This window comes from Etheostoma spectabile, chromosome 6 (genome assembly GCF_008692095.1).
Source record: "Etheostoma spectabile isolate EspeVRDwgs_2016 chromosome 6, UIUC_Espe_1.0, whole genome shotgun sequence".
NCBI lineage: Eukaryota > Metazoa > Chordata > Actinopteri > Perciformes > Percidae > Etheostoma > Etheostoma spectabile.
In genome coordinates this window covers 17,846,958-17,862,403 of record NC_045738.1, presented here as the reverse complement: position 1 = coordinate 17,862,403, position 15,446 = coordinate 17,846,958, and the positions used below count along the sequence as shown (strand labels likewise).

The 15,446-nt window shown below is 41.0% G+C and overlaps 1 protein-coding gene across 1 annotated transcript in view; it reads right to left on the bottom strand.

Annotated features, from left to right (window-relative positions):
* Window positions 1-14,322, bottom strand: part of LOC116691524 (ubiquitin-conjugating enzyme E2 E1) — a 15,193-nt gene extending 871 nt beyond the window's left edge. The window contains exons 1-5 of the mRNA XM_032519220.1: window positions 14,190-14,322; window positions 10,632-10,815; window positions 9,779-9,829; window positions 2,947-3,079; window positions 135-282 (exon numbers count right to left, since the gene is read on the bottom strand). Coding sequence (XP_032375111.1) covers window positions 135-282; window positions 2,947-3,079; window positions 9,779-9,829; window positions 10,632-10,786 — 487 coding nt within the window. The 5' untranslated portion in view covers window positions 10,787-10,815; window positions 14,190-14,322. The remainder of the gene's footprint in view (window positions 1-134; window positions 283-2,946; window positions 3,080-9,778; window positions 9,830-10,631; window positions 10,816-14,189) is intronic.
* Between the last annotated feature and the right edge of the window lie 1,124 nt (window positions 14,323-15,446).

Genomic DNA, 15,446 nt, shown 5'->3' with positions numbered 1-15,446 from the left:
AGCTTGATTTTAGCCTTTACAGCCGTTGGCTGCTCATTGCAGCATGCTGAACACACACAATCTAACTGTAAACTTGTGCGACCCACCTCAGACAGACAACCACTCATCAGCAGCTTGGTCAGCCTTGATCTTACCTGGGTTACAGTCTGTGAGCAGGGAGCAGATGGACAGCAGCACCTTGGAGATGGTGAGGGCGGGGCTCCAGTTGTCCTTCAGGATGTCCAGACAGATCACCCCCTGACTGTTGATGTTGCAGTGATAGATCCTCGTACGAAACGTTACCTGCAGACACACAAACGGTGCCGTTCAGTCAGGATGCAAAAAAAAAAAGAAGTATTGTTTATCCAAGGACTTGATCACCACAAACACTGAAAACAGTCAATAAAAGTCAGATATGATGTGTAAAGTTACATATTGTTGCATTATGCCGTCCTTGACAGACATGTATTGAGTAATGTATGTTCTCAAGCTTTACAGGTCTTTTTTTCCTAAAAACTTACTCAAGTCTCACCCATTTCAACTAAAATATGTCTTATGTTTTCTGATAAATTGTTATAATATTATTTATAAATAAATATTAAGACTGGACTTAGGTGAATACTGGACAGAATCATGCAGAAACACCAACTAAAAGGTGTTTTATTGTCACAGCGCCTGGGGACCAACTCCAGATCTGAGCCAGGGCCTTGACCAAGGGCACTGACTGGAGAACCTAGTACATGTTTTTTGAGATGGTTAGGAAAACCGGAGCACCCGGGGGAAACCCGCGCAAACATGGGGAGAACACCCAAACTCCACACATAAAGGCCCGGAAGGACCTGGATTCAAACCCAGAACCTTCTTGCTGTGACGGTGCGGTGGTCCAATGGTTAGCACTGCGGCTTCACACAGTGCTAACCATTGGCTCACCATGCTAACTACTAACTAAAACCCTCAGGATTAAACCTGCAGTCACTGCTCCACTGAACACCTTTTTTTTTGCAGTACATGAAAGCCCTCTAGTGGTTGAAAAGAGGTACGTTTTTATTTTTAAAGATTATTTTGTGGGGCTTTTCACCATTATTTGATAGTGGCATTGGAAAGGGGAAGAGAAAGAGAGGGAATGACATGCAGCATAGCGCCGCAGGTCGGATTCGAACCCGGGCCGCTGCAAAGGACTCAGACTACATGGAGTGCACACCTACTGGGGGAGCTAGAGGCCGAATAAAGAGGTCCTTTTAAATGTCAGGAAACACTACCTTTGGAAGGAAGTCACGGTTTTGCTTTCACAAAAACATTAAAAGGACTTCTCATCAAAGCTATCAGGCCACAGACACGTAAAAACATCAATTATTTATAGTAAATGTTCTCATAAAACTTATTTTAGAACAAGTGAGTTGAATGTCAGTATAGATCTGCAGAACGTGTAGCATCAGAAGATGCAGCAGCATTTCATAAAGACAACTTTGATTCCCAGAAAACAAGGGGGGGTTGTGTGGGTATTTTTAAATCTTAAGTTCACCTTTGCCTTTCTAACTTCACAAGGCTATTTCAAGGTGATGTTCACAGTGTAAACCAAACTTTTCATTCACATGCACACACAAAGCAACAAAAATGTATTTCGTTAAGAATATCTACTGGCCGAGAGCTGCGAAACACATGTAAGAGTTTACGTTAGCGCCAAACAAAAAGCAGAATCAAATCTCTACAAAGTGCAACAAATATTGTGGAATGGTTCCATGCTTTGTAAATCTCTTCATAACAGGTTGTTTTCAGAGACACCAATTGGCAAATGTAAAACATATTAAAGTGTTCAAGAGCAAAATGGGAAAAAAAAAGTTTGTCAGGACTTTAGTCAAACAGAGTTTTTCCAAAAACCAGAACAGACAACACTGTTCCAGTAGGATCCAACTCAAGAATGTCAATCTGTGTATCAATGTAACAGCAGAGAGCAGCGTTTCCAGAAAGTCCTGTACTGAGGATGATGGTAAGTGCTGCTGTGTTACAGGAGAAGCTGTGTCTCAGTAAGAAGACAGGCAACGCTTTATTTCTGCTCCAACACTTCAAACAAGATCAATCTATAGCCAATAGTGAAGTACAAGTGATCTGACAGAGGCTTTATTTTACTTTAAAAAAAAAAAAAAAACATGGTGCATTAGGTCTTTCTGTTTTAAAGTCTGGTGATATTGTATAGGTTTCATTTTTAAACCAATTAAAAGATCAAAACCAAACAATTAATTGTTATTCCTCTGTGCCATAGAGTTCTATTGTTGCTGGAAGAAGTGAACATATCTGCGGCTTAAATTAGTCAACAAAAATACCAACGTGTTTGAGTACTAGTTGCTAAAAACTTAATCCTTGAGGTAAGGTAAGGTCTAATAATATCCTATAACAGTGCAGTTTAACAAAATTATTTTGCCTTTAAATAATTGAAAGTATATATTTGTTCCACTCAAAAAACCTTTACGTCTTCAATAGGAACCAATGTGCTCAAAGCCGAGTATCAAAGACAGGATCAGGAAGTCAGAAAGTCTTGAGAAAACAGATAAGTGGTTTTGGTCTTTTCATGGGATTTGACAAAAATAGAAACAATTTCAAAACTAAATCGAATGGCTAAATATAAAAAAATCAAAAAAAAAAAAAAAAAAATCTGTGACAGCAGAAAAAAAACTCCCCCATGTCAGATCTAAACTCTCAGTTTGAGACAGAAAGTCAGCCAGCTTAGTGCAGTTCACCAATGTCAGGTTAAAGGATTTCTGTGTAATTACTTCTGAAAAGTAATTCAAAGTGATTGAAAAGTCTAATAAATGTAAGGTGTCAACCTTTGAAACGCAGCTGTAAAGATTTGTATTAAAGTAATCTGATTTTCTATCGTTTTGCCTCGTTGTGGTTTTAAAACCAAGTCAGGATACTATGGTCGGTACCTGTACAATATGTTTAGTTTTATACTGATACTAATATCAGTACCTTGGGGGGTTTGAAGGGGTAGTCGGGTGTGAAGGCGATGTCCAGGAAGAAGACGCCTCCCTCGTACACGGAGCCCGGTGGTCCCAGGATGGTCGACCTCCACTCATAGATGTTATCTCCTTTAGGGCCAGCACTGCAGACACAAACAAATACCTTCACATGCAGCTGCACAAGCACTTAAGACAAAACTGAAGCACTGGGAAATGCAACATCCACACAGGAACAAGGTTTTCTGGTGCTGAATCCACAACCTTAAGCCGCCTATCATCTGTAGGAGGCTTAAGGGTCTGGATTCAGCACCAGAAAACCATTTTGTGCCGGCTGCTCCACTGATTTCCTACGGGGAGAGTGGTCCCGCACAAAACCTGACGTCACGCACCGCTCTGCGCTCAAAGTTCAAATTATTTAAACTTTGACCTTGTTGCCGCTGACCTTTCGAAAGCGCAACCAATGAGAGAACAGCATGTCGTTACCTGTGTGTAGGCGGCTTCAGATGTCTAAATTGAGTGCATTTCAACTTTTCCCCCAAAAAACGGACTGGATTAATCTGCAACTGCCCACCACGATTCATATTTGAAAATGTAAATGATCAATGTTTATTCTGTTGTTATTTACCATTCTACATCAGAGTGTCTCAGTGAGGCAGAGGAAGAAAAGTGTCACCAGGGAAAAACAAACACACCATTACAAAGTAAATCTCACAGTAAATACAGCATAATGAATAGTCAGAGGAAAAGACTGAGGGTAAAATACACCCACACACGGAGGAAGAGTGTCAATATATCAACGTAGTTTATGGGCCTCTGTAGCTTCAAGCAGATGCAACTGGATCTACATCAATCCAGTAATCAATGCAGTGTGTACTACAGTATGAACACCACATATTCATTCATGTACTGTGTGTAACCGGATGAATCGCTGCACAACTAAAGCCTGCTGTTTGTGGGCATTGCACTCTTTCTTCAGAAAGGAGTTGAACTAAAGCAGACCATAAATGCCACTTTTAAAGATGTGCTCGACGTGTGGCATTATAGGGAAATTCCAGCAAAATTACCCAAATTCATTCTGCAGGAGTAGAAACTGTACGAAACGTTTCCGTTATTTCTGAAACTCAAAAGCATCAAGGGAGAAGCATCATGGCAAACCTTCTTACTGCACTGCCTTTAATGGATGAAAGCAAATATAACGTGAGCAAATTATACAACGTGTCACATTCTGTGTGCCTTTAATTAATAAATTACAATTTGGACATGCACTAATACATTTATGCAAAGTGACTTTCACAAATGACCAGTCATAAAAACTTAACTTTTTCCCTTTAATGTAGTGTGATTAAAGTTTCATTTCCCTTGTGCATTATTCAGAAGATGCCCCAGTTCAAAGCAAATCCCCAGTGTTGTGTGTCATGATCTGTAATTTGTATTGATTTTTCCTCAGAGCTGCCTGGCCTTTATCCCCCTTACATGCAGAACATGTGATCTTAAACCCCCTGGGGCCATGAGTACAAGACATAATAGTATTGATCCAAAACTGTTGGGGGGAGGGGGGGGGGGGGGGGGGGGGGGGGGGGGCAGATGGTGCGCTCTGCTGTGCTTTTTGATCAGCGTTAACACGGCGTTTGGCAGAGTTCCAGTGCCAGCTACAACATTGAAAATCAATTCAGAGAGCGCAGTTTTGGACTAATTAACTTGGTGTTCAAAACAAATATGACAGACGAAAACATCCACCACATGAAAGCCTTTGACTTCCAAGTGAGTTGATTTTTTTTGGGGCGGGGAATTTTTGGCCTTTAATAAAAAAACAAATAAAAAAAATGTATTAAACTTTATTAATCCCGCAAGGGGAAATAATGTTTTTACGCTGTTATTACACACACGCTCGGTACCTATACACACACACACACACTAATGGAGAGATGTCAGAGTGAGGGGACTGCCCATGGAAAGGCCCCCCAGGCAGTTGGGGGTTCGGTGCCTTGCTCAAGAGCACCTTGGCAGTGCCCAGGAGGTGAACTGGCACCTCTCCAGCTACCAGTGCACCACCATACTTTGGTCCGTATGTGGACTTGAACCGTCAACCCTCCAGTTCCCGACCCAACACCCTACGGCTGAGCTACTGCCACCCAAGGACGAGTTCCCATATCGGGAGTCGAACCCGGGCCGCCTGGGTGAAAACCAGGACTCTTAACCGCTAGACTTGAATAGGACAGTTGTGGACAGGAAAGTGGGGGGAGAGGGGGAAAGAGTGAGGGTGTGGATGCAGCAAATGGCTACAGGTCGGACTCAAACCCCGGGCCGCTGCGGTGAGGACTGAGCTTTGATCCATGGGGCGCACGCTCTACCAGGTGAGCTACCAGGGCGCCCCAAGTGAGTTGATTTTAATGATATGAACACATTCCTACAAACACACACTCCCACTCAGCCTTAACGCTGCATTTTACTCTTATCTGCATTCATCATAAGCCGTTAAAAAGATGCATGTTACAGATACCGGATCAAATCATTTTCATAGCATGTAAGATATACGTTGGCTGAGCTACATCTGACACAGTTACAAAACCTGGCGCGAAGAAGGATTTCCCATAAATCAAAGCAGTGTTGTGCAAAGTCTCAACGCAGCTGGGCAGCAGTCGTGTCTGCAGTATGAAATGTATTCAAGGTGGAGACATTAAACAGTTAAACATCATGAGTTTTAAAGAGCGGCAGCTGCTGAACTCCTCACAATACAACTTCAGACAAAAACTCGGAGGAAGTGTTTTGATTTACGAGATGGATTCATTTAATATAGAGCTGAAATGATCAGTTGTTTAATCGATGGACAGGATATAATCAACTAAAAATGGAAAGGATTTCCTGACAGAAGCCTCTCCATGTGAGAATTTGCTGCTTTTCTCCCTTTAATATTATTGCAAACTGAATGACTAACGTTGGGGTTTAGACTGCTGAGTCAGACAAAACAAAAAGAAAATATGCAGATGAATGACAATAAAATTATTGTTCGTTGCGGTCGAAAAAACTAAAACAAAAATCAACTTATCAATATTCTGCAGCATTCTAGGGATGCTGGAACTCTTAACTACAGCAAGTTAATTTAAATAATCTCTACAATGAAGTTATGAGTACATGATAAAGAGCCACGAATAACTGAAGGGCAAAACTTCATTGGATGACTTCAGTTTCATTGATATCACTAAAATGCAGATATGCTACCTTCTCTATCCCTAACAAGTTAGGCTCGAGTGTATTTTTACATTATGAACAAGTTATTACAAAACACATTAACAAGGTACTTAATTGAACAAGGCTATTAATCCAACATGTGCTGGTGCAGGTTGGGTTTTAAGCTGTGTAGTAATTAGGAAGTCCATAATGAGGTAACCTGAAAGCGTAGCTGTACTTCTGTGTCAGAACCTAAAGCTGCAGTCATCCGTCCATAATCCAGAATTTAACACTTTAATTTAATAAACATCATCACGTTTTAGTCCCGATACAGTCAGAGACATGAAAACAGGATTTTAAGTAACTGCTGTATAATAATAAAAACTGTTGCTGAATGCTGCACTTTTCCATCAGTTAAACACACATTGCAAAGTGTGTGTGTGTGCAATGTGGTGAAGTAAAACATTTGCACATGCCACATACTTCCCTGCAGCAAACTTATAGCTTGATTTTATAAAACAACCTAACTTTCAAACGAAGGCTGGTTGATTGTAAGGTGGAAGGAAGAGAGAACACAATCACTATTCCTCCTTCCGACTCAGAATGATGCTGTTGTTTTAACCCTCATGTTGTCCTCGGGTCAAATTTGACCCATTTTCAGTTTTTTCACTACAAAAAATGGGCTTTTGAAAAAAAGCTGAAAATGTCAACATTAGAAATGTCAAATGACTTTGGAAAAAAACATTTAAAAAAGCAACCGCAACTATGAAAAAGTGACAAAAATGTCAGAAAAAGCGAAACATTTTTTTCCTGGTTGACGGGAAGACAACACAAGGGTTAAACATACGTAAAAAGTCTAAAGAAAATATTGGCAGCAGTGACAATGACTTAAAGACTTTTTTTTCTTTTTCTAGACTGACTGAAAATACCAAAATGTTTTCCTTCAGTTAACAGCAAACATCCAGACCGTGATCCTTTTTGGGAGGGCCTGTGGCCCGAGGTGGCTTGTTTGATCTACAGAGCCATGATGGGAGAGAATCCTCAGTTTTGCGTTTCTCCATTCACAGGGAGGTCAGAGGTCAGGCTCTGCTGCAGAACAGCAGCCCGGAGCAAGGAGGGCTTCAATGATTTGCCTCAGGACACCGCAGGAGGGAGGGTGCCTGCTGCGATGGGAGCTTAGACCAGACTGTCTGGTTTTAAGGATAACCTTTCAACTTGCAACACTAAAGTAAACGGAGCTGCAGAAGGGTCAGTCACACCCAAGTCCTCATGCTAAACACCATTCGAGTTGATGGCTAAAACCAACAATTATTGTCATTTTCAGTTAAACTGTGGATTATTTCGCCAATTGATCGAATGTGCCTACAAAATGTCAAAAAAATAGTGAAAAATGCCCATCGCAATTTCCAAGAACAAAAAGTGACATATTCAATCATCTAACGTTAACCTAAGGGCTGCAACTAACAATTATTTTCATAGTCGATTAATCTATCCATTATTTTCTCGATTAATCGATTATGATGTGAATCAGTGTTTCCCAAAGCCCAAAATGACGTCCTCAAATGTCTCAAAAAGATGTTCAGTTTACTGTCACAGAGGAGAGAAGAAACTAGAAAACATTCACATTTTAGAAGCTGGAATCAAAGAAATCTTCTTTTTTTTTTCAAAATGACTAACAAATTAATTGATTATCAAAATAGCTGGCGATTAATTTAATAGTAATTGATTAATTGATTCATCGATGCACCTCTAGTTAACCCGCTATCAGACTAGTCAGTCCGTGTCGCAGCGTGAGAGTCCCGTAACGTTACAGTAACGGGGAGGGAAATGCAGGCAGTGAACTGCTCAGCAGTTTGAGTAACAACAGGTGACTGTGTCCTGCAACAACGAGGCAGCCGCTTTATCGCCCGCTTTATCGCTTTTACTGTGAAATAAAGCTGCCCTCAGGTGCGGTTGGAAACGTTGGTGTCCCCCGCCGCTGCGGCCGCCACCGAAGTGAATATTCGCTGTTGAAAATCGGGCGGAAATTATTCTAGTAACTTGAATAATTTGATTGATAAAAATCCTCAATGCAAAATGATTTGCTTCAAAGCTTCGTTTAATCAATGTTACCAACGGTGTATCGCTCACGGTGTTTCCGCACGGATGATTATTACTGTAGCACACTGCGCTGGCCACACGTGCCATAAAGACTGGCGCCGCAGAATACAAAATGAAGAGAGAGCGTAAACAGTGAGGAGCTAAGAGAAGAGACAGGCCGGAGAAAACAACAGAAAGTGTCCAACGTCTGGAATCACTTCAAACGTAATTCAAATGAAAACTGCAAAATCAAACTAGCTTACCGTGAATTTGATCTAAAGAGCCGAACTGTTGACTATCCCTCTGGAATGATTGCTGCGGACCATTTTCTCGCACGCGCGCTCTTCACGGAGAAACAGCTGATCAACAAGCTACTAGCGTAAGTGTAACAGAGCTGTGTGACATTGTAACCAAAATATATAAATAAAAATAGGTCAAGTATAACTAATATTTACATTATGGCTGGGCAACATGGAGAAAATTCAATAACAGTGTTTTTGACCAAATACCGCGATATCAATAACGCAACAATATTGTAGTGTTGACCATTTGTGCTTGCACAAAATATTTACAGAGCTTTTTGATAAATAATTATTAGTAATGTAGTTATGACGACTATGTGGGCAATAATAAATAATAAAACAGTCTGGTAAGTTCAGAAAATGACATAACTTACTGTAATGCCATGTCATCAATCCATATTAGTTATAGTTTCTTAGTGGCTTTAATTACACATTTGGAACGCAATTTTTTTTATCTTTGAGAACAACATAATTAAAATTTGCACAGACCTAAAAATAGTTCCGGTGTGCGGACGTCTCCACTTATAATTAAGAAATAATGTGTAGTTACACCCTTTTGTTACCTCAAACAGTGGGAATGAAATAGCGGGACTCAGATGAGTACTTTGTACCCGAGTTTAGGTATTACTAGGTATCAGCAGAGAAATAGTAGGATCAGTGACAGACAGCTAGTCCAAAACGCAGCTGCTCGCCTTTTAACTAAAACTAAAAAACGTGAACACATAACGCCGGTCCTGGCCTCCCTCCACTGGCTACCTCTCCGTTACAGAATAGATTTTAAGATTTTATTGCTTGTTTTTAAGGCCTTAAATGGTTTGGCGCCATCTTACCTGGCTGATCACTTATGTCATCATTCTCCAGTCAGAACGCTGAGGTCGACAAATCAGCTGCTCTTGGATGTCCCTAGATCTAAGCTTAAAAATAAGGGCGATAGAGCCTTTGCAGTGGGCGCCCCCACCCTATGGAACAACCTCCCCGTGCATGTTAACAGACCTTACAAACGTTGAAATCGCTGCTTAAGACGCACCTGTCTGCTGTAGCTTTTAACCCTCGTTAACCTGGATTCTGATGTTTTAAAGTGTTGTTGTTTGTCTCCCTGGGATGTACTTTGGTTGTAGTAATCTTTACACTTGTTATTTATGTATTTGACATTGACCCTGTTCAGCACTTTGGTCAACTGTTGTTGTTTTTAAATGTGCTATAGAAATAAAATTGACATTGGCAGTGTGTTCCTGATTAGTACGCCACTGGAGAGACAGCTGACAGACCTTTAAAGCAAAGAATGAAACCCACCTGCAGTTTGGCGGAGGGTCCAGTGTTATATCAGCCAGCTCTTTCTGAATCCTGCACACAAAAATAAATCAAAAATAATCAGTCACTGGCAGAACTTTGTTCCTCCATAAAAACATGATCATTACGAGACGTCCTTCAGCTACGAGCAAAATAAAATAATGAAACCTATAAACCATCTCTGATCTTCAGAGCAATCTTTTAAAATGTGATTTGCAGTTACAATCCACCTTATTTATCTTAGCAGTCTGTGAGTAATGTAATTTCTGCTGTTCATTGGGTAAACGCAGAGCAACACTGATTGTGAAAGGAAGCTGTGCGAGGTCTTGTTTCATCTTTTTCCCCTCAGGGGATAACAGGGAGCTTTGAGCTGCCCAGTCATATCTTGTCACAGCGTATCTTGTGACTGTAGGTTATGGCCTGTCGAAACGACTGTCTGAGGAGAAATGATCACGTGTTCCTCTTATATGATGGATTTCTTCCTTCATGACAGCTGAATGATGATGCAAGTTGGAAGTACTAGAAAACATCACTTGTTCTTCCGAAATTTACAGTTGATACTTCTGCTTTTTTGCCACTATAAAACCTCACCATAGCTGCACTGGAAGTTTCTTCATGCCTACTTTTGTCAATTCATCCATGCAAGAAATCAGCTAAATGCGACCATAGTGTGTTAAGTATTATCATTAAAAGTGGTATTTTGTCAAGAGAAACCCCAAATAATTAACAGAAAGAAATCAGATTAAAGTCAAACTGTACTGGGAAAAAACAACTGACTGAATTGCGAGATGCTTCCCGAGCTATGTCAGAATATAATGAGTGATTCCTAATGTACAATCGGGGGTGTTATTTTTACCTTTTGGCGCTGGTGGAAAGCAGCTTGGAGGTCTTGCTCATGCTGGCTTTGCTCTCCCGTTTCTTTTTGCAAAGTGTGTCCCTCTGTCGGTTTTGGCTGGAGGAAGGCGGCGATGAAGAAGAGCTGGTGCTTGCACGGGAATCCTCATCCGACATACCGCTTTGAATTGGAGAAGAGCCGGAACCTAAAAAGGGACAAAAAGACACCAACGACAAAACGAGCCGAGTTAAAGGTGGAGCGCGGAGCTTTTGTCTCCCACCATTAGCACTGAGAACAATAACACAGACACCGTTGACATGCTTAAGGAAAGCCGTGGGATTAACCCTTGCATTGTCCCCCCGTCAAACATGAACTTGTCCTTCCGGGTCAAAATTGAAAATGAACTTTGTTTTGTCTCTTTTAAAAACTTTAACACTTTTTTTTTTTTAAATCATGGTCACTAAACCCAATTTAAGTGACATTACACCTAATTTTTGAGTTTGAAAAAAAAGGTAAATGCTATGAAATTAATTCATTAAAACAAAAAATTCAATTGAAGTAATCATTAATTTTACCTTTGAAGAACATGGATGCATGGATGTATAGTTTATGTTGTATGGGTTCCATGCACCATACATGCATGCATCCAAGTTATTTTGGGGCAATTTGATTGTAAAAAACAACACAAAAAAACATCATTTTTATATAAAAAACAACTTGAAAACAGGTCAAAATTTGACCTGAGGACAACACAAGGGTTAACATCAAGTGGTCTCGTCCTCCTTCCTACCTGTTAAGGTACTGCGTAATAAAGGTAGAGTGACATCCTGTGTAACCACTCAGACAGAATAAGCAGCTCTGGTGTGAAGAAATGTACATGAGTAATAAAGTTGATTAACAGCGCTCTGTGTACTGCTCAGGTAACAACGTTGCTGTAGATTTAATAATCTACTCGTTCAAGTAGTCAAAATAAGTTGTATCGGCATTGTACATTCAGCGTACATCACAGTGCGCCAGTACAGAAAAATTGCCACTGAAACAAATAGGGGTGTGCAAAAAAAAAAAGAAAAAAAAAAAAGACATTAAGTCTAACTTAATCCTCCATTCCACGAAGCAGACCCAAAAGTAAATCAGAGTAGTAGGTACGATGAAACTACACCAAACACAACAACTACCAAAAACAAGAAAATACATAGCGGTGAATTTGAGCCAAAGATTCAAATTGTTGACTATCCCTTTGGAATTATTGTTGTGCACCATTTAAAAAAAAAATCAATTCACCTTCGTATTGCAATTCAAGCGCTACCGATACAAAATCGATTCATAGAATTCTAAAAAACGAACATATTTTTTCTCTTTTTTTTGTAATGGCGTGTATACTCTCACATGGGGAAAGTAACTACAAATCATTTGTTTTAAAAACAGAATTGTTTGTGAATCGAAAATTGGTATTGATTCAAATTATGACCTTTTCTGAATTGCGCACCCGAAACCAACCACCACAACTCCGGTATGGTGAGAAATACAGAGAGCTGGGCTGGAGGTTGGGGGCGTGGCCTCGACCAACTGCCACTCAGCCCGTTTAAAAGCCACGATGTCTCTCGCTCTCATGGGTGGGCCAAATTCTCTGGGCGGGGCAAAGCAGAGAAAGGAAAGGTAACCTTGCTCCTTGTGACCTCATAAGGGGCAAGATTCCGGATCGGCCCATCTGAGCTTTCATTTTCTCAAAGAGAGCAGGATCCCCAGGGCTCGGTTTACATCTATCGCCATTTCTAGCCACGGGGGGGACTATCGGCAGGCTGGGGGAACGCCTATTAATGCTAAAAAACAAAGAAAACTTAAAAAAATAAAGTGACATTTTCATGCCATGGGACCTTTAAAGAAATAGAAACAGATAGGAGTGTGCCCCTCCCCTATCCCTGATAGATAAGCGGTGTAGCCAGATCCTACTCCAGCGCGGCCACAGCTCTGTGTAGATAGGTCTCGCAACGCGAGGCCAGCAAAGGCTCGAATGTAACGGACATTCATTTATATGTAAAAGTTCCCCACTCTAGCTTTAACATCACAGCCGTGGAGGTGGAGTAGTTTCAGAATGCTTTCTAACCAAAGCAGATGCTAATGTACCCTCTGCATGGCCACAGTAGCCGATCAGCTGGTTTCATAATACACTAGCCTCTTTCACTATTTATAAACATTAATTTGCATGTTTACATAAGAAACGGCTGGTTGACGTGCCACAGCAGCAGATAGAGTATAACTCTTGACACACTTCTCTGTACTCTGGTATTTAAACTATCCTATTCTTGTGATACCCGACTCAGATTGATTATTAGGAGCTTGAGAAAAACAGTTAACATGTTTAGAGACAATATTTATAAATATTCTTTTGCCTGTTTTCATAAGCAACTGCTGGTTAACTGCCACATCAGATGGTAGAGTAGAAATATTGACAAACTTCTCTGTACTGTGGTATTTAAACCACCCTATTCGTGTATTCCTGTTTTGGTAAAAAAAAATGATTATAAGCAACTCAAGAAAAACATTGAGTCAATATCAAATTTAGATTTAAAGTAATATTTATAATAGTAGTAATAATAGTATTTCCACATATTTAACGATAGCTAATGTTTCCGAGTGCACAGTTCACACCCGCACTTACTGAAGTCAACCATTTCCCACCGGTAAACTCAAGACTGTATTTAAATGCTAATTGACGCTAGATTCAAACCACCGCGCGGCCACCGCTCGGACTACCGCCCGGACTACCGCGCGGCAACCGCTCGGACTACCGCCAGGACTACCACCCGGCCTACCGCGCGGCCACCGCCCGGACTACCGCCCGGGGTTCAGCATAGTGAACCAGCCAGGTCCAGGCGGCAGAGCAGAATATGTGCGCGAGGGCGGCAACCGCTTCATATCACTAGCGCCGTGATAAAAACCGCTCTGCCGCGTTCACGTCATTAAAATGACTGGAGGCGGCGAGTTACCGCGCGGCTGTGTGAAAGCCCCTTAATGTAACGTTATAGTTAGTTTATCATGGTGTCGACCCGGGACCCTGCAGTCTCTAAACAGAGCTAGTGCTACCTGCTGACGGTTACCCCCTTCCCCTCAACTCCAACTGGCAACGAACACTCAGGCCCTACGACTTTGGGGATGAGACTAGTTCTTGGAACGACGTGGGGGAAAGCTGCTTGCTAAGCATCCTTTACAAGTGAGCCGACAACCGGCTAGCCGTGATACACGTCGGTTGTCTTCGTTATTAAACATAACGTTGCGGCTATATATATGTTAAAACAAAGCGTACAAATCGGTATTTCAAGGACAAATGGGACAACGAAACACTAAACGCGTCAGACAGCAGCCAGGAACAACTCCGTTCCAGTACATAGTCGGAGCCCCTTTTCCGTGCAACTAACTAACCACGACCGTGTTGTTTGTTTCTTTTCAGCGGGTGTACCAACAAACTGACCTTCGAGTTTACCTGGAAACACACACAGGCGGCAGACCGTTTCGTATACTTTGACCACTCGGTAAAACATCAGCCTTAATTCGTCTATTTTTCTCGCTAATAAAACTTACCCAGTCTATTGTGTCTGGACCTCCGCCACAGTCTAGGCTGGATGGTGCCTGTCGCCCTCTGCGGAACGGAAGTAGCCTACCGCGGCTGCAGTGGGCTGTACAGCCCCGGTCCTACTCTGGAAACAGGACAGCCTACATTATAAGTTAAATGCAGGTTAACACACCTATGAGTTGTATACAGGCTAACTCACATATATACATTTATTTGATTAGTTTAATGTGTTCTTTGGACTCAAACTTCCAGATCCGTCACATTTGTTTGCACCATGAAGTTGAAGTTGTGAACTTTAAGTACATTGATTAACTTCAATAGCCCATTCAATCAGAAGATGTGCCTAATTCAGATTCAAACAAATAATAACTAAAGCATAAAAAATAAATATACTTTCCAGACAGTTGCTCTACATTTGACAGACCATAAAATAAAACCCTCACTAGTTCAATTAAAACCTGCCCACAAATTCAATGCCAGCTATTTATTTATAATAAAGGATACACTCTAGAGAGTGTGATGTGTTGTGCTATATTCAGGGGGGTTGTGTAATAGAACTTCAGCAATGACTGCATGAATTGCTGCATCACTGACCACAGAAACTGAAAAGACACACAACTGACCACGTTTGCATGTAAGAATTACTCATAACTATGGGGTATTATTATCGGGCCATCAAGTTGAAAATATTCATTGCATGGAGCACATTTTCAGTTTCAAGGGGATGATGTTGATTGTTTGTATTTCTGTATTAAAGAGCATCACTTTTCTGCACCTTCTGCACCCATCAAGCGCAATCAACATTTCAAACCCCCTATTTTAACCGCATCTGGTGCAATTTCTTATCATTTAGATTGGTTGATTTGTAAGGTTGAAGCAGTGACTCACAGCAGGTAAATAAGTCGTGAAGATATATTATGTACCGTTACCTGCTGATGGATGTGTAAGTTTAAAAGGTACCGTAATAGGGTAATCTTGTCAAGGTGTGAACACTGCTATGTCAATATTTTGACAGTAGCATGTGCTCATCTTTCACCTCTTTCAAATCCTGAATTATACATTCAGTGTCTTAAAATGTTAAGAAAGAAGAATCCTTTTTACATCTGTCTGTTTGAAACACTTGATTGAGGCTGTATAATGCATACACTGAGTGAAACCCATGATTCATGTTGGAGTTAAATTCAAAGATTTAATATTAAAGCATAAAACTAATGCTTTAATATTCTCTCGCTCAAAGGTTACACACCCCAGGAAGCCATGTAAAA